The sequence below is a fragment of the Aulonocara stuartgranti genome, assembly GCF_965226115.1.
Source record: "Aulonocara stuartgranti genome assembly, chromosome: 13".
Classification (NCBI taxonomy): domain Eukaryota; kingdom Metazoa; phylum Chordata; class Actinopteri; order Cichliformes; family Cichlidae; genus Aulonocara; species Aulonocara stuartgranti.
The window spans coordinates 19,002,598-19,021,514 of record NC_138949.1 but is presented as its reverse complement, the minus strand read 5'-3'; the positions used below and the strand labels follow the sequence as shown (position 1 = coordinate 19,021,514).

At 40.3% G+C, this 18,917-nt stretch overlaps 2 protein-coding genes across 3 annotated transcripts; one reads left to right on the top strand and one right to left on the bottom strand.

Moving 5' to 3' along the window:
- Positions 1–307: 307 nt before the first annotated feature.
- cUnh10orf53 (chromosome Un C10orf53 homolog) lies at positions 308–956 on the top strand. Its single transcript, XM_082556507.1, has 3 exons — positions 308–451; positions 566–685; positions 817–956. The coding sequence occupies exons 1-3, from the start codon at positions 358–360 to the stop codon at positions 879–881; spliced, it is 279 nt and encodes a 92-aa protein (XP_082412633.1). The 5' UTR covers positions 308–357; the 3' UTR covers positions 882–956.
- ogdhl (oxoglutarate dehydrogenase L) lies at positions 948–18,881 on the bottom strand. Of its 2 annotated transcripts, XM_082556503.1 has the most exons (23): positions 18,717–18,879; positions 17,912–18,124; positions 17,363–17,533; positions 16,400–16,502; positions 13,511–13,626; positions 13,262–13,416; positions 12,590–12,736; positions 12,414–12,504; positions 12,151–12,330; positions 11,694–11,822; positions 11,361–11,540; positions 11,125–11,277; positions 10,412–10,514; positions 10,149–10,277; positions 9,122–9,272; positions 5,530–5,657; positions 5,275–5,453; positions 5,107–5,178; positions 4,380–4,505; positions 3,494–3,566; positions 3,233–3,396; positions 2,989–3,143; positions 948–2,891 (listed from the first exon to the last, which is right to left on the bottom strand). In XM_082556503.1, the coding sequence occupies exons 2-23, from the start codon at positions 18,122–18,124 to the stop codon at positions 2,777–2,779; spliced, it is 3,033 nt and encodes a 1,010-aa protein (XP_082412629.1). In that variant the 5' UTR covers positions 18,717–18,879; the 3' UTR covers positions 948–2,776. The 2 variants fall into 2 exon arrangements, with proteins under 2 accessions (XP_082412629.1, XP_082412630.1); XM_082556504.1 differs by lacking the exon at positions 4,380–4,505 and having other exon boundaries at positions 18,717–18,881.
- Between the last annotated feature and the right edge of the window lie 36 nt (positions 18,882–18,917).

The window sequence follows — 18,917 nt, the reverse complement described above, 5'->3', positions numbered from 1 at the left end:
GCAGAGGGAGCCTGACCATGCGTCACACGTTTGAGGAGTTGGGAGTGAGAACGTGTTGACCTGTGCAACCTGATTGGGTTATAGGTAATATCTCTTGATATCAGCAGTGAGAAGGACAGCAGCAAAAAGCAAAACTAAAGAAAAATCAGCCCAGATCAATAACGGGCTAATTTCTTTGAAAAGTATGTATGTCTTGGTGTGAACATTTGTAATAAACACTGATCAGCAGTGAGTCTGCGGTGGCGCAGAAACCGATGGTTATAGATTGCTTCTCTTTCTTTGATCTGCCCACATAGGCTAACCATGCCAGCAATCGATGCATATTGAATCAGTTACCCAGGTGACACACAACAAACAATGCCAGCAAATGCGCGGGTCACACTTTGCTACGGACCTTATAAATCCAGCGGAGTAATACAACACAGGACCTTCCGCCTCCAGGGTCTCCAGGGTCTGTCTCATATCCAGCTTTATTGAGATTCATGCATGTCATGCTTGTCATCTGCCTTCGTCCATGTTATAAAACTTTTGTTTTGTTTTAATGACCGATCCAATATGTCTGCAGCCGCTCTGAGAGCGCGCGGGCACCTGTGCGTTTTGGAAGAAACACGCGAGTGGAATATTGTGGAGCTCGTGGTCAGCGGGGAGGTCGTTTTCACCTGTAACATAAAGGATCTGGAGTTTGGTAAGTTTGGTTGACTGGGATACATGTAAGGTTTGTGGGATTAACGTGGAGCTACAAATCAACTTAAAGTGATAGGTCGTGATGACGTCACTCAGTCTGAAAACCTTTTGGTTTTTGTTTTTCCCCCAAAGGCGGAGATGGAAAACTGGACCCTGTTTGCAGAGAGGCTGTTGCTGCAGTGGAGAGTGCTTACTGAAAATAAACCCATATTTAAAAAATGCAATTAAAAACTACATATTATGCAATTACACCACTGTATGGATTCATTTATAAACACCAGTCAATTTATTAGGTTCACATGTTTAACTTCTTGTTATGTGAGATTTTCCTGCACAACTATCTTTACATTTACAGAGAATTCTCTGGAAAAGACATAATATTCAGTGACTAATATTTATCTGGGTGAAAATATTTTGTCAATTCTAGAGGTCTGAGGAGAACGGCCAGCCTGCTTCGATTTGATAGGAAGATTACTCTAACTCGAATAACCAGCCATTACAACTGAGGTATGCAGAAAAGGGCCTCTGAATGCACAACATTTAAAGCATTAAAGCTGTAGATGGGCTACAGCTGCATAAGAACGTACCAGGTGCCACTTTTTTCAGCTAGGAACAGGAAAATGAGGCTACAGTTCAAACGGGCTCACCAACATTGATAAACAGAAGATTGGAAAAAGTTGCCTGGTCTTATGAGTCTCAATTTCTAATGGTAAGGTCAGAATATGAAAGCATGAGTCTGTGCATTTTGGGCTTATGGCCATAATCCATTAGAATTTTGTGGCTTCGATCGAAATTCCATTGTAATTTCTTTAATTACAGATTTGCATAAGAATTTCAATCACTAAGATAGGCAGAGTTTCAGTGAGATAAAGCCTACATTTTAATTAAAACCTCCATGCCACTGCTTGATATTGCGTTCATCTATATTTGGTTCACATGACAGGACAGCCCACATATTTTTAAAGACACATTTATGGAATTAATAGAAAATTAAGGACACACAAAATCTGAAAACAATTACAAAATAGCTCCAGGATCATTAAATCATTTGTGTCAGTGAGCAAAATCCTATTTCAACCTATCATAGATTAACAGATGACCTGTAACTTTACTCATCAGTTCAAACTGTTGTATGTATGCCAGGTCATTCATTTATTAAAACATATTTATTGCATATTCAAATTATTCCCTGTAGGTGCAGTTATATCATGTTGAGCACATATTTCAGCTCCCACATGAATATGTGGCTCTTTCCCTATTTACTAAACAGTCATGTATAAACCTCTTTTAAATCACTAAATATGCAAAACTATGTTTCTGCATTACTGGTTAAATCTCCCAGCTCTACGTTGGAAAGGTAAACTACAGCGCAGCTAGACAAGAAGTATAATTTTAAGGAGCTTTTCTAATATCATTTGTGTTTGATATCTGGGGATTTTAATGTGACAACCATGCATCAATATTGCTCTCTGAGCATCCAAGGCTGTTCTTTGTTTATGTGTGTGCGTGTCCCAGCGCTTCAGAAGAAAAAGCTGAGCCTTATGTCCTAAGTAGAAAACATGGCTGCAAGTCTCTGTGCCAGCTGGCTCATGTCTCCTGGTGAAGTGATGTGTGACAATAAATACACACTCCTTCACAAACAGCTAAGGTAGCCAAACAATAACAGGCTATAAAATCTACTGATGTGTTAAGTTTCAGCACAGTTTTCATACCTGTGACATGCGATTCATAGTTATTGTTAAAGTGTACCTCTGGGGTGTTTTGGGTGTGTTTCATAGCTACAATCAAAATAAATATCAAAATAGTTATTTAGCAGTATTCAGCATAACAGCAAAAGAATATTTGAAGTAGTGAAACCACTCCAATAATGATTGTCACAGTTCTGCGTGGCTGTGTGAACAATACTGGTGTACTACACTCTACCACACAACAGAAGATGCAGGATTGACCATTCTGTGGCTTAGTGCTTATGCTTAATGTTCATAAGGAACTTTTTATTCTTAAACAATTGTGTAGAGATAGGTTTTTAATGACCCTCAACCTAAGACTAAGCCACATCAAAACAATGAAATGACCTTCTCCTTTACAAGTTTCAGTCTTGGAAGGAGCTCATGTTGAAAGCAGTGTCCATAAACTTCCTCAGCTCATTGAGGTGAGTAGATTTGTTTCCTGTCGCCGGTGCAGCCGCAGGATCTCGTCCCACATACCTGAAACAAACACGTAAGGTTTATCACCTGCAACAAGAGCTCAAATGCTTTGGCTAGTTCTCTAACTAGAAGTGAGATGATAAATAAACATTCTTACCAAATGGGTTTCTTGTTGGCAACCACTGTGAGGAAGCGTGGTCGGACATAATCATAGTAACCCATGTTCTTGTGCTCCTCCTGACACCAGATGAGCTCAGCGTTGCCGTATTTCTCCACCTCTTCACTGACCAGGTCAAACGGGAAAGGAGAGATCTGAGAGTTGGAGACCAAAAAATGACCGATGAAGAAATGACCACACAGTGTCAGTCTCATTTTAAAATCAGAGAAGAAGAACTAAAAACCTGTTCAAGCCTGATTATGGCAACATCTCTGTCCAAATTTTGCTGCTTCCTCTCCTTAGCTAGTTCATAGTAGACTTTGCCTGCACAGAAGATAACCCTCTTTACTTGGCCTGGGCTTTGACTTGCAGGGCCCTCATCAGGAATCAGTCTCTTAAATTTAGTGCCTGCAAACATAATGCATATTGAACATTAGTAATAAATGCAAATAAATACACACATAAAACATTAAAAGTTATGTCACGCTTAAAGGTAAAGCTCTACCTTTGGCAAGGTCATCAAAACCTGACCTTGCGTCCGGATGCCTGAGCAGAGATTTAGGAGTGAAAATGATCAGCTGTTTGAAGGGGAGAAGAAAAGGGAAAAAGTTTCCGTCACTGACAAACAACAGATTTATCCTGTCAGCTGTATCTTCATTGTGTGCGCTGAAAAAACTCCAGAGGAAAAAAGTTTTTATCTCTTTTTTCACGCTAATTTATTACCAACATATAGCACGCAACATCAGCACTGGGAAAACAAAACAATTCTTTAACAATCAAATAAACAAAACCCTTTGTGCTCGGTCGACCAAGTCCAGAACTTCGAAGTTTTTCCATAAAAAACCAACAATATTATCCCCTGTAGGCTTCCTCCCTAATTTGCTCTGGAACTAATTTTCTCACGCTTCGCAAAGCATCGCATTTATGTACAACAGGGGATCAGTTAAGACATTCACTGTGCCTGAAAACTGTGAGACAAAAAAGAGCATATAGAAAAAAGAAAAGACAAATGCTTTACACTTTGAAACTTTAGAGCTGAGCTAATTCTACTTTCTTTTTTTTAAGTGCAGGAACATATAGACCGAATTATGAATATCGTCAAACTGAGCCTCTTATAATAGAAACATCACATCTCACACTTTCCCAACTACGATTTTGATTTCAGTCGTGTAACAAAAATGACCCAAAAAAAACAAAATATTCTGCAGGAAATATCAGGTGTGCTCTCGATTTATCGTCAGAGAAAAAAGTGGTTTATACGTGATGTGTGATTTGAAAGCTCTGATCTGATCTTTTTTTTTTTTATTTAAAGTACTATATGACAAGCACAAAAGCAACCTAAGTGAGACATAAAGAAACCATACTGTAGTAATGGTGATGTCACACTTTACCGGTTTTCTGAATGGCAGCAAAATCTGTCGCCTGAGCACGTGACAGTAGTTAGCAGGAGTGGAGCAGTTGACCACAATCCAGTTACATTCATACAGCTGCTGGACATCAAAGTCTCCGGTGAATTCCTTCATGGAAGTTAAATAAATGATATTAACTCTAAAGGTAATGACTTTGAAAAAAGAAATTGTAGTTCTATCTTCTGGCGACAATGCCACTTCTCATAAGTGGGCAGAAGATAGAGCACATAATTGTGTGAGTGCACTGTATCTCTCCCCTGCATACACACACACACACACACACACACACACACACACACACACACACACGAGTACAGTACACAGAGGACAGTGAATGTTAATCCTCACTAATAGTTCAATCAATAACCCCATCTGAAGATGAATCTGGTAAGCTTCTGCTGATACAGCCTCCGCTATGTTCCCTCTTTTATGTTCCCTCGCAGCAACTGGTCACTGAGGACCTGAACTGCTGCTGAATACCAACACTTAGAGGCCATGATGAAGAGACTTTTCAACTCTACAGAAATGGGCAATCATCACTTAAGCAATCACCTAAGTAGCTATGATGTCAGCACAGCCAGTAAAGCAGGAAGGTAAAGAATGCTAATCGCAGTGCAATGTTCAGAGAAATAAATGATAGACTAGAAATGATCTGAAATAAATCATGGCATTAAGAAGAGGAAACCACTCCTACTGCATGTGAACATACAGGGATGTGATCTGGATCATCTTTGGTCATTTGCAGGAAGCGTTCAGGCCGAGCTGATGAATGCTCTGGACCCTAAGGACAAATCAAGACAAACAATAAATACGCACAAAATACATGATGAATTGTGACAAATAACCCAGCAGTGTCCAAATTCTAACATGATCTCACCATTCCTTCCATTCCATGTGGCAGCAGTAGGACAATGCCATTATTGCGAACCCACTTGGCCTGTCCTGAGCTAATAAACTGGTCAATGATACACTGGGCTGTATTGTGAAAGTCTCCAAACTGGGCCTCCCAGAGGATCAAAGCATTTGGGTTAGCCATGGCAAAGCCAAGCTCAAAACCTGAAGTCATAGACATGATTATTCAGAACAACCAAATATCCTCAGCATGATATTCAGCTGCTTAGTCTAGTCTTACCTACAACTCCATACTCTGATAAGGAGCTGTTGCAGACAGTGTAAGATGCCTGGTTCTCCCACAGGTGGTTCATGGGAACACAGATACGTTTGTCAACCTCTTGGTCATGTAGAACATGATGACGGTGACTACAAAACAGAAGATGTGAAACTGAGCCAGGACGGTAAGGACTCAAACAGAAAACAAGATTAGAAGACACCCTCTGAAGCAGTCCATTCACCAGCTGTGCTTTCAGTTAAAGACTTAAATCAACATGCTAACAAGCTGGGCTAGTTTTTAGAATGATAGCATTACAGTGTTCACCTTGTTTCCCTTAGTTTAGCATGCTAACATTATTAATTATAAGGAAAAGTCACCCATTTAGCAGTTATGGGGATTTTTACTCAGGACCAAAGGGAGTGAGAGACTAACAAAAAAGTAAATAAATACAGAAAACAGATCCATGCCGCCAGCTTGACTAAAAACACCACTGCTGTACCGAGTTAGGCACTTCTGTGTGAAACATAAAAACATTTACATTTAAATAATAAATTAATGAAACAATGTTTTTTCTAACTGAGTATCTCACACTGCTAAAATTAATGCATCAATTTAAGAGGCCCATATTTTTTTTTTTAAAAGTAATAGTAACATATATTTTTAATTGGTGATTAATATTGCTTTTACCTGTAAAGCAAAATTATTAACTTGTTTAGTATCTACAAAAGGAAGAATGAAAATTAAATGACAATTTGCAAGAACATATAGAAATGTGATTTAAATGACCTTGAACAGGGTTTTCGGTGCCAGATAGGTTAATCTGAGTATTTCAAATCGACGCTGATCTGCTGGGATTTTCCCACAAATCACCCCTTGGTTTTACAGAAAATGATAGAAAAGAGAGAAAGTCCAGTGAGAGGAAAAGACGTTCTAAGGGTGAAAACGTCTTGTTGATGCCAGAGGTCAGAGGAGGATGGCCAGGCTCCTTCAAGCTGATAGGGAGATAAGGGCAACTTATCAAATAACCACTTGGTACAATCTATGGTATGCAGAAGAGCATCTCTGAATTCAAAACACATACAGCAGCAGAAGAACACACCAAGTGGCACTCCCGCCAGCTAAGAACAGGAAACTGAGGTTCTCTCCTACACGGACTCACCAACACTGGACAATAGAAGACTGGAAAAATGTTGCTGGGTCTGATGAGTTATAATTTCTACTGTAACATTTGGATGGCAGGGTCAGAAACTGGCATAAAGAAGCATGGTTCCACCCTGCCTTGTATCAACAGTTCAGGCTGTTGCTGATGGTGGTGTAATGGTGTGGGGGATATTTTTGGGGGGCACACTTTAAGGGTCCTTAGAACCAACTGAGAATTACTCCACGGTGACCAGATCTGCAGTAAATGTGTGACTCCATCATGTCAATATGGCTCAAAATCTGCAAGGAATATTTCCAGCACTCTGTTGAACCTATAACATGAAGAATTAAGGCTGTTCTGAAGACCAAAAGAGGTTCAAGGGAGCCCAACTGCTAATAGCAGGTAGTGCCAGTAAGTTTATGCTGTCTTTAGTGATTGTGGTGAAAACAGCACTCTTCCAAGGAAATGTTCAAAGGTCTTTAATCCAGGAGATGCACTGCAAGCATTGAAGCCTGTGTTCCTAGCTCATAAAGGCACTTTCCTCTCTAGCGATCTTCTGTCAGTATGAAGCTCAACAAGAGTGGATGTGAGCAAAGACCCAAATCTTAACAAGTTTTGCCAGTCCGCTCAGTCCCACTAAGGAATCATCCTTCAAATCCAGCACGCTCAGACAGTCACTTAGACCCCTTTAAGATCACTTTCATGACATCTACACACACACACACACACACACACACACACACACACACACACACACACACACACACACACAGTGATGGATGTTATGTAATATTAAGGCAGAATAACTGCAGGAAATAACCCAAATCATTGTGCCGAATGCAATATAGTTCCTCCATGAAGACTAGATTATCATGATAGTAATCTTTTACATAGTATTGTCCATAATTATGGGCTAATGAGGGCTCCAAATGTACTGCATAATTGTCTTGCTTGATCCTTAATCTACATTTGGAGAAGATACATTTTCTCTTCAAGAAATATGCTTATGAAATAACAACAGCATCTATTGTATTAATTAAGGTAGCACACATAATTTCACATTTCATTTTTCACAATTTGTTTGCACCCAATCCACAAAGGGAAAAAAAACTTTTAAGAGAGCTCTCTCTTAATTGCCTCATAAACAGCATGCCTACATTTATTCACTTTATTTTCACACACACTCACAAAAACACACACAGTTCCTCTGCCAGGGGGCCCCATTAGTCAGGGAAAGGGGCGCACGCTGAAGCGCATGCAACCTATCCAAACACAACGACTGAATCTATTAGTCCACGCTGTTACGTACATCACAGAAACGCAAGCAGGCCCACTCAACTGTAACATGCCAATATGCTCAGCTCCTAAACACTATGAAAGGAACCAGACTAGTGGGGGATAAAAAAAAAAAAAAAAAAACAGTGTAGGTAAGAGGAAGAAAAAAGCTGTGAGGTAAATTACAGGTAGGAGAGCAAATACAAAAAACTGATCGGGGATTAACAGGTGATACATAGCTAAGAGTGGATCCAACATTTGACTGGGGTAATTTTTTCCCAACTAGGTGAATTGCATTGCTGAAGGGGACATCGGGGTGGGAGACATAGATGTCATTGGTAAATGCGAAGCAAAAAGAAAAAGCCCTGTAGCCTCTGGTTAGTTAGCGTGATGTATGTCGCTGTAAACTGAGATGGGGAGTGTCAGTGAAGATGAGCTGGTAGAGAAATGATAGGGGACAGACGAGACAGGCACAGAGCAAGGGAGGCTGGTTTTGTTCATGTGTCACTCGTTCCCTCTATACCATGACAACACCATGTGGGCTTCAGCGTTCCCAGGAGACTGCACTGACGTCTTTTGTCTGGCAAACTCGCTATGCCACTCTTCCCACACCCCTGCTTACTTAATTTACTATCTGTCAGAGAGTGCCATTTACCCTTTAACACTACTTAGAAATGTTGACAATGAAATATGATGGATCTTTAAAGATATGTAGTACACTTTAACAATTCAAGAACTATATCTAAAAAATGAAGACGTTCAAAATAATGAACGGTGCTCCTTATTCTTCTTAATTAAGCATGCAAGCTAATTTAGTTAGAGGACAGTTGTGTTTATGAGGACTACCCATCTACAAAAATCTATATAGCAAAAGTTAATATACCTAAACGTCTTTTGCACAATTGCGCAGAGCTCTGTAACAGACCTTTGCAGCATGGTGAGCTCCTCCCAAGACAAATGTGACAATTTAAAAAATTCAGACAGTGACTTTTTACATCTTGATAATGCATGCTCAATCAACCAGGTAAGGAAATCCCAGAAAGTTCATTCTGTTCATCCTGATGTAGCATTTTCAGTCACTCCCTCAGCAGTGAGTTTTTCAAAGTACTTTTTCAGCACGTGTTTTTCCTCCCACTGAAAATGCTACATTCAGATAAATAGAATCAACTTTCTGGGAGTGACTCCTCACAGGCTCACCTAAAGGTTCCTCGTTCAACATCTTGCCCGCTCAGTCGTACATGTATGCCATCTTTCAGGAGGGAGCCAAAGGCTATGTACTCTCCTAGAGCCCAGTCCATCTGACGACTCTTCACTAGGTCAGCTCGACCACGCAGGATACGGGACACACCTGTAGAACCGAACACACAAACACACAGGCAAAAGACACATATGACTAAAAATATTGTGTTGTGTGGATGGAAGAGCGGTGTGATGGTTAACACTGTCACCTCGCAGCAGAAAGGTCCGGAATTTGAGGCTAACTGGGGCTTTTTTGTGTGGGGTTTACATGTTAATCGCACAATCCATTGGAGATTCTTAAGTTGGCCACAGGTGTAAATGTTTCTTTTTTGTGTTAGCCCTACAACAGACTGGCGACGTGTCTATAGCATATGTCGGCTCTCACCTTATGGCAGGTAAAAGAGGCTCCGGCCTGCCAGCCACTAACTTGGATAAAACAAATATGAATGGTATTAAATGGATGGACTGTGCTGTAAATAGAATTTTTTTAAAAATGTTACAGTCTCAATAATTCTTTAGCTTTTTTGTTACATGAGCTTTCCAGTTCTGAATTTTGGAAAGGATGTGTTATGTAGATTTGTGTAATTTAAAAACATTACACTCACAAGTGTTTATGACCACCTTTCCAAAATCTCCAATACTTTGTAAAATGTAAATAACAACAGGGTGTAAGGCTTTACAAATTATTTAAATCCCTTTATTAATTTAAATAAACAGTACAAAAACAAGCTGATTTTTTTTTACCATTAAACTGTATCACTGGTTCTTTGTTTTGTCTATTAACAACAATTTGAAAAGCAATTGCTTTACTAGGTTTACCTCAACCATGCAGGACATGGCACAGTGGCTTACAGAGGTTTCAAAACTTGGCCCTGTCACTGTGCATATATATTCCACAGTATATCAATGTTACTGCTACCACCACTACTATGACTGATCCTCTGTCTCACTGCTTTGTTCTCTGGCATAAAGCAACCAGACTCACCAGGGTGGATGTTAAAACCTTCCAGAGGCACTGAGCTGGCTATCTGCCCAATGTGCTGCAGAACCTCCTCGTCCAGTCCTGTAGGGAGGCAGCTCATGCTCTTGGGCTCTCCCTGCGCTGTGAAAAAATCTGCAGAAAGCAACACAATCACTCCATCGGGGAAACAGAAATTACTCACAAAAACAGTAAATAAAACATTAACTTAAAAACTAACTATAATTTTCATGGTTAACTCACTTTTTGTTTCTAAGTGGATAATTTACCTGGCCAAGGGGAGTCGAGCCAGTGCCGAATGTGTAAGATCTTTTCATCTTTAGAGCTGGTGTATGCCTCCTCACATATTTTGTCATATTTTGCAACTTCTTCCTGCAAATACATTTTGTAATAATAAATGCTACAATTTCCCTAATGCTAACTAAAGTGTGCTTTAATCACAGACCTTCAGCTGACTAGCCTAAACAGTGTGCAGCAGTAATATAGAGAGATAGAGGGGAAAAGTCTCCAGAAGCATTCGTGCCTTTGCTATATATTATAAATGGAGTGTGAGTCCAAATAGCAGGCCTCACAACAGAAAGCAGTGTCCATCAAAAGCCAGAAGGAAGGAGCTGTAGTATTACTCTGCCATGTGATATAAAAAAAAAAAATCAGAATGGATGTTATGGTCAAAGTTTCTGTTGTGGATGAAAAACCTCTGCAATTGCACTGAATGGCGACAGAACCGCATACTTTAACTTCACTGGGCAATATATACTCTATGTGAGGGATTGTGAGGCTAGATGACTGAAGTGAGGCAGTAAATTGAAACTCAAATACAGCTGTGCTAGCATAACATATTTAGTTGAAGGCTAGGGTAATATCTAAGTGTGATTTAATGCACATAGCCCAGCAGATGGTGATATACCAAATAAAACTGCATACAGTAGCAGCAGCAATATACAGTATATTTAACAAGAGAAAACACTACTAGATCACAAACCTCAAATTCCTGCAGTGTCACCACTCCCTCAGCAATGAGTTTTTCAGAGTACTTTTTCAGCACATGCTCCTGCCGATGGATCTGTTTGTACATCAGCGGCTGGGTGAACATGGGCTCATCCATTTCATTATGGCCAAAACGTCTGTAACAAACCTGCAAAAACAGACACTTTAAAAATAAAACTGCTACACATACGTAAGAAGCTGTTAATCTATTTAGACTCTGCTGCGGCTGACCAGGTCAATGACGACATCCTTGTTGAATGTGGCCCTCCACTCTGCAGCTACGCGGCACACATACATGACAGCCTCGGGATCGTCCGCATTCACATGGAAGATGGGCGCATTGACAACCCGAGCCACGTCAGTGGGGTAAGGAGATGAGCGGGCCACTCGAGGATCTGTAGTGAAGCCAATCTGACAACAACCACATGCCAAAATTGGTACACTAATTTTGCTTCATTTTATGTAATACAATTTAACACACAGACAACAGGAGACAGACAAATTATTTTCCAGATATTTTTTAATAAGTGGGATTGTACTTAAGTGATGCCAAAGTTCCAATACCTGGTTGTTGACCACCACATGGATTGTACCATTTGTGGTATAAGAGGGGAGTTCACTCAAATGGAACGTCTCATAAACAACTCCTTGTCCCGCAAAAGCAGCATCGCCGTGCATCAAAATAGACATCACCTTAAAAATCACATTATAGGCTTAAAGGAAGCATTTTGCTATCATTTTTTTAGACAGTAAAAGTATTGTGCAAAAGTCTTGAGCTACGCGCATTTCTTTATACTAATAAACCTCTGTGCTATGTGGGGGTATTGAATGTTTAAATATACAAATATAATTGAGACTGTGGGATTTGTATAAAATATTTGTATATACTGTAGAGATGTCACTCACGGGCTCTATGTCTCAAATGAAGACCCACACATAGCACAGGGGTTTACTAGTATGAAGAAATAAAGGGTGGCTGAACACTGTCGCACAATGCTGTATCCGGTACAATAAGGGTTACCTTCTTTCCTTGAGTGTCTCCTCTGTAGAACTGCTCTGCTTTGGTCTTTCCCTGAACCACTGGATCCACTGCCTCGAGGTGCGAGGGGTTTGCCACGAGTGACAGCGTGATGTTCTTGTCAGTCTCACGGTTAATCCTCTCGTGGTACATCCCCAGGTGGTATTTGACATCACCCGAACCCTACATGCATAAAAAATGGAGACTGAATAAAGCATCAGCTGTAAGTCCAGACTTATTTTCTCTGAGAGTTTTCCACATATCACCTCATCAGCAGCCTCTAATTTGGGGTCAAACTGACAAAAGATCTGATCCAGGTCCTTACGGATCACATTAGCCAAGACGTTCAGTCGACCCCTGAAAGTACAGTTTATAAATATATATAAACAGAAGGAAAAGACTTTAAAAAAGACTGATGTAAGAAATAGGAAATGCACATTACCGATGTGGCATCCCCATGATTACGCTGTCGATCCCTGCTGCGCTTGACTTGTCAATGATGGTTTTAAGAGCAGGAATGAGAACTTCGCAGCCTTCCAAACCAAAACGTTTCTCCGATGACCACTTTCTCGCCAGGAAGTCCTCAAACCTAGACACAATAACAGATCTTAACAGATCCCATATATGGACCACAGATGCTTGTGCTACTAACAGGTAGCTGTGAACAGCTGGTTATACAAAATATACTGGTTCTGACTGATGATAGCATATGCTCCATTACAGTAATTTATTTTTAGAATAATACTATGATGCCTTAAACACCTTGTACTCAAGCATTTAGAAAATGCATCTCACTACGTGTGTGTGTGTGTGTGTGTGTGTGTGTGTGTGTGTGTGTGTGTGTGTGTGTGTGTGTCATCAGAACAGGACAGTGACAACAGAATAAAACAAGCAAGGATACAATAAGACATATATTCACCCTAGCGAGATCATTTTAAGGACCCTGCAGTGACTTATGAGCTAATTTATTAAGGATAAAAATGAGCTCACATGAAGAATAGGGTGTGTTAACTTCCTATTTTGTTTATGTTATGTGAGTCAGTGTTGCGAGCTATAACTAAAGGTGAGGTATTGCGCTGTCACCACAGTGTGAATTTGTTTATTCACTGCTGACCGTGTGGATCTGATCAGGCGCGCTAGCAGGGTTCTCTTCTCAGCACTAGTGAACTGCATGATTCCCGGAGTCTCGAACTTCTGACGAATCCACTGACACTGGTTCACATTATTAATGAACATAAATTCAACCCCTATGTGACTGCAGTAGGATGCCTGAAAGCAAAAAGTTGCAAAGTAAAAGAAATGCACAGAAAGGAAACAGCACGACAGCTTCTCCTGTTCATCGGAGACACGTATGTACAAATACCTCTAGTCTGCGTATGATTTCTCTAAGTGGAAGGGTAGTCTCTTGTCCACCGATGAAGGTGGTGTGGGGCAGCTGGAAACTTCTATCCAAGTCAGACTCATCAAGACCATATAAACCTAAAACAAAACCACATGAAACAAATATCTAATTAAGACTCTTAAGAAAGGCACAAGATATAATTTACTGACTCACTTTGAGCGCATACTCCAAGCTTAAACAAAATACTTTCCACCCAAAATTAAGATTTAAGTTGGTTTCATTTGATCAAATGAATCTATTACAATTTGTGTCCCACGTCACTGCAGACAAAGGCCTATACCCTATAATGGTTTTCAACAGGGATTAAGAAAGGAATAATCAATGACCTGGCAATTGAGTATTGATCAATTTTCAGATCAATTTTCAGTTTATTGGAAGAATTAAAGTCCTCCCAATTTTTTAATATTATGTAAGAAGAAATCGTAGTAAAGCGACCCAAAAAAAACTATACAAATACATATTTAAAGTGTCTGATTCCATAAATTTATCTTGTTGCTGTGGTGAGACTAGTTGAATTAAAAAAAAAAACAGTCTTTTTTTCTTTGTTTTTAAATGTGAAAAAAAATGACAATATTTAAGTTTTAATATTTACAAGGTACTCTTATACTAAAGTTAAAGATTGAATGTATATGTGTGTGTGAAGTTGCATGTACATATGTGAAAGCTGTAAATACATAAACAACTCAGAAGACAAAGAAAGAAACAGAAAAGATGATCTTGTGTGAGCAATGTGAGCTACTTTCAGCTATCACTTATTCACAAGGGGTTGCCACAGCAGGTAGCTCTGCATGTATTATTTGGCAGATTTTTATGCTGGATGTGCAACACCCAAAGGTTTTGTGTCTCACGGTGTGAGTAAGGTAAAGACCAAAAAACCATCCATCCATCTGTTTTCCGCCTATCCAATTCAGGGTGGGGGGGGCTTTGGGGGTACTGAAGCCTATTATCCCAATCGTTACATGGCAAAACTCTGGGTACACCCTGGACAGATTTATAATCTGTTGCAGGGCTAACACATAGAGACAGAAAAACATTCATGCAGGAGTGCCCAGAGAAAACCCACACATACATGGGGAGAAGATGCAAACTTCACACAGAAAGGCTTACCCTATTCCTGTGTATTTTTTTCACCTCCTTTTATAATCTCTGTCTTTTCAGGTGAATGTTTATCTTACATCTCAATGTATCACTACTCAGCTGGTGTAGTCATTAAAAGAAGCAAGACAGGCACTGGTTTCAGTTCAGGGCAGAAGTTTCAACGGGTTAAGGTGAAGGGGAACAGGATCTCCACCGTGATTGAAAAAAGTAATTGCAACAATGGTTGATACATTAAAGGAAGAAACTACTACTCCTCTAAAATATTGTAACTGTGATTGAAAAGAGGCAAACAAAGGATGTTAGATGGAACGACTGAGCAAGAAGGTATGTGGCGCATATCTCAGTTAGGTGTATATATTACAGCTTATGACGTAGTCATGGTAATGAATTATTCAACAATTAAAACAAACTGAAAAACTATACAATCATTTATTGTTAAATCCAATTATCAACCATTCAAGCACATTAATGCATTAGTAATGATTTTCTAATTGTATCTAAGTCATGCTAATGCTAATTAAATATGCTTGGGTTTAGGACTGCTAGTCAGTCAAAACAAGCAATCTAAAGACATCCTATCAGCCTATGGGGAATTGTAGTGCCCATTTTTCACATTTTATAAATGAAATGATTAATTGATCTATCAAAATATAATAAGCAAATGATTAATTACTAATGAAAATAATGATTAGCTGGTCTAAATGAGATTGCAGAGCCCCCTCCAGCATGGCTTGCTAAGAATTAACTGACAAACTTCAGAAGTTTCATCTGAGATGATTGGTTTGATGGCAAAGACTTCCAAAAAAATTGATTAGAAAATAAACAATAATACACTATTAATTTATAGATAGTAATGTAGAAGGGCCCATGGATGTAGTGCCCCCACATACAGGTACAATAAGGTTCTGTGGTAACAAAACCCACCTGAGAGGGCTGGTCAAGCTCAAGATTACTGGCAAACATAAGAGGAGACAGGTGCAAATCATATTAGGAACACAGCAAAGACAAAGGGGGCCAAGAATAGACTTGTGTACAATCAGCTGACCAAATAAGGGGCCATGGAGGCTGTCATTAGCTTTCATTAGGGAACTATAGCCCTGGTGATCATACATAATGCGATGCTATGTCATGACTCTCACTGATCACTGATAACACCAGCCAACAGAAACAACGTCTCTCTTTTCCTCCCTCTCACTCACTCTCTCTCCTCCTTACTATCTATTCCTGTAGACTTCGATCGCTTTCTGTGGCCATCCCACATCCTCCGACCCTCAGTTCGCTAAATGAAATGGAGAATGACAAGAGCTCAGCCTGAGATTAATGACAGCATCAGGCTGACCAACCAGTATACAGACTTGATAGGTGCTTTGTACTGAAAAACCACATCCACTCATCAGTGTGATCAGTTATATAACCCTTGATCTTTAATGTAAGTGAAGCTGTACATGTATCTACTGTAAAAAATACAAAAATGTTGAAATACGGTCCAAGAAACAGACAAATACAATCTTGTCACCATAAGCAAGGCAAGATTAAGCTTTTGAGACTGAAATCCTAAAACATGGGAAGCATCTTTAGAGTTAAATACAAGGGAAGATTTCTATAGTAGGATACTCATCAGCATATATACAGCCTCAGGGTTAAATCCATATATATTCCATCAGACGGGGTCTAAAACAAGGAGTCCCATACAACTTCCTCTTCAAAGCCTAAATCAGACATGACTCAAATGACTAAAAGAAAGCATCTCACCTAATTTATCAATAGTGGTGATCAGGTCGGACGGAACGAAAGAGTCGAGGTCAGCATCCAGGATTCCTAAAGGGTCTAACTGAGCAACATGGTGACCACGGATCTAAACAGAGAGACAGATGGAAATGTGCAGTGGGGGTGAAGAAAAGATAGAGAATTAGATTTAAAAAAACTAAATGAGAGAATCTGACAGGCAGAAAAAAATAATAAGCAATTTGGTTTCCATCATCAAACTGAGTATGAACAGCTGGAGAATAAGCTAACACTCAGTTATAGGTCAACCTTTCAGAGAAAAGATACTCCTGGGAGAGCTTTTATGTCTGTGTACACACGCAGACATAAACATTTCCACCAGGACTGCAACAAGCTGGGAATAAAAATGACGCCTTTGCCAAAAGACTGAATTTAATAAATCCCTTGGATAGTTCCTTGAATTAATTAGAGGGCGAGTGGAAATGTTACCACCTGCTTTGTTTGAGTAGTCTCTTTGATTTTTCCATTTTCAAAAAGCAGTCAGGGTAAGTAGGTTGGAGTTAATCTTGCAATTTGCATAACCTCGTGCAGTGACAAACAAGTTGTATATTCCTTTTAATACAAGGACACGCACAAACAGCTTTCTTTGCCAATTGCATCTGCTTCTCCAAGTCCAAGCGGAGTCTGTTTGATGTATTTTTCACATACTCGTCAGAGATGCAAATAGTCAGTTGCAGCTCGAGATGGATGACATCTTAATTCCATACACAGACACTGCCTTAAGATTTAAATGGATAGCTATGAGATGTGACTTAATTATATCATAAATCAGCATCACATCAAAATTAAATGTCTGTATATCTATCTGTGTGTGTGTGTGTGTGTGTGTGTGTGTGTGTGTGTGTGTGTGTGTGTGTGTGTGTGTGTGTGTGTGTGTGTGTGTGTGTGTGTTAGTTATCCTCACAGCTGTGCCAGGTGAGTGTGGCCTACCTGGTAAGCTCTAATGAGGGTGTGCACAGCCAGGTGGTCCTCCACCACTTTCTCTGCCACGTCTAGTGAGTGGGACAACACTCGGCCCTGCAGCAGAGCAGAGGGCCGTCTCTCATCCGCCTCGCCAGATGGACCGGAGGCCTGGATGTTACGGAAGAAACTGTCCCAAGACTACAGCAGAGAGACAGACAGATCCATCAAAGGAACGCTGGTATATGTAACATGATTATTCAGTGACTAGTGAATGCTTGGACACGGGTGACAGAATAGGGAAAAGCTGGATGAGAATCCAGGACAACGCAACTACATCAGATGCCCCAGGCAGCTGAACTAAGAATAACATAATTTAACAAGAAAAACCTTAGTAAGGTCAGGGATATTCAGCTGTATTTCAGGACCAGCACTGGCACCAGCTTGCAATTTGAGTAACTTCTGCAGAAATTCTCTAGGTGTCATAGTTTTCTCTTTAAATTTTCATTTATGGAAAGGTATATTCAACCGACCTTTTTCTGTGTAACTTAAGATGCAGTTTATGCTACACATTGTTACCTCGTGGACGTTTTTATGGTCATCCAGCCATGCCAAATACATCTCCTCCACATAGCTGGAGTTGCTGACCACTGCTGGAAGAGGATCAGTCCTAGAGGAGCAGCCTCTCTTTGGATGAGCCCAGCAGCGCCAGGTCAGCCCTCCTGCACGCCATCGAAGGAAGGGGCTCCCTCCACCTTTCAGCACACCAGCTAATACCCGAAACTGACTCATCTAAAAAAAAAAACCCCCAAAAAAAACAAACCCTAAGGTTAACACTAAAGGTTAAGACAGACATACCACGCAGGAATGTGAACAGAGATGATTTTTTTTTTTTTACCGCAAACGGAATGGGACATTTTTGTAAAAATCCCAGCTAGAGTGATACTCATCTGTGTTTGGGAAAAGCGCAAATCACACCTAAAGGGACTGTGTTTGCAACACAGGGTGGCTTTAACAGTTTGCACTGAGTTTTAAGATCAGCCTGAAGGAACAGTCCGTTTCTGCGTAGAACGTGTGCAGCTGCAAAACGCGAACAGCCCGTATGACGCTCCACTAAGTGAGCAGTATGTGACCGACTGCTACATTCTTCCTCACCTTTTTCCTGCATGATCTTTTTTGTTTCCTTCACTCAACATCGCAGGCATCAGTATCAAAACATTTTATATTTCATTCTGCGACTGTTCCACTTTCGGACCTCTAATCCCTCACCAAAATAAATCCTCATAATCTCCGCTCGTCCCTGATACTGCTCAAGCGCAACACGGAACAAAAATATACAGGGTTAAAATGTCACCTGCCTTTTATTTCTATAAAGTGCCTTTACCTTAGACTGCACTGTTCTTTGGCTTTACTGTCATCGCCGAGAGGTGCAAGTGGGACAGGTATCAATGAAGGTGACACAGATCCGAGGACAAGAGCAGCTGCTCGGCACGCCCCCTCGGTGTCAGGTGACGCTTCTCCGCACAGAGGCAACTTGCTGCACCCAAAGGTACCTAGGTAGCGACCTAAAATATCTGTTCATACA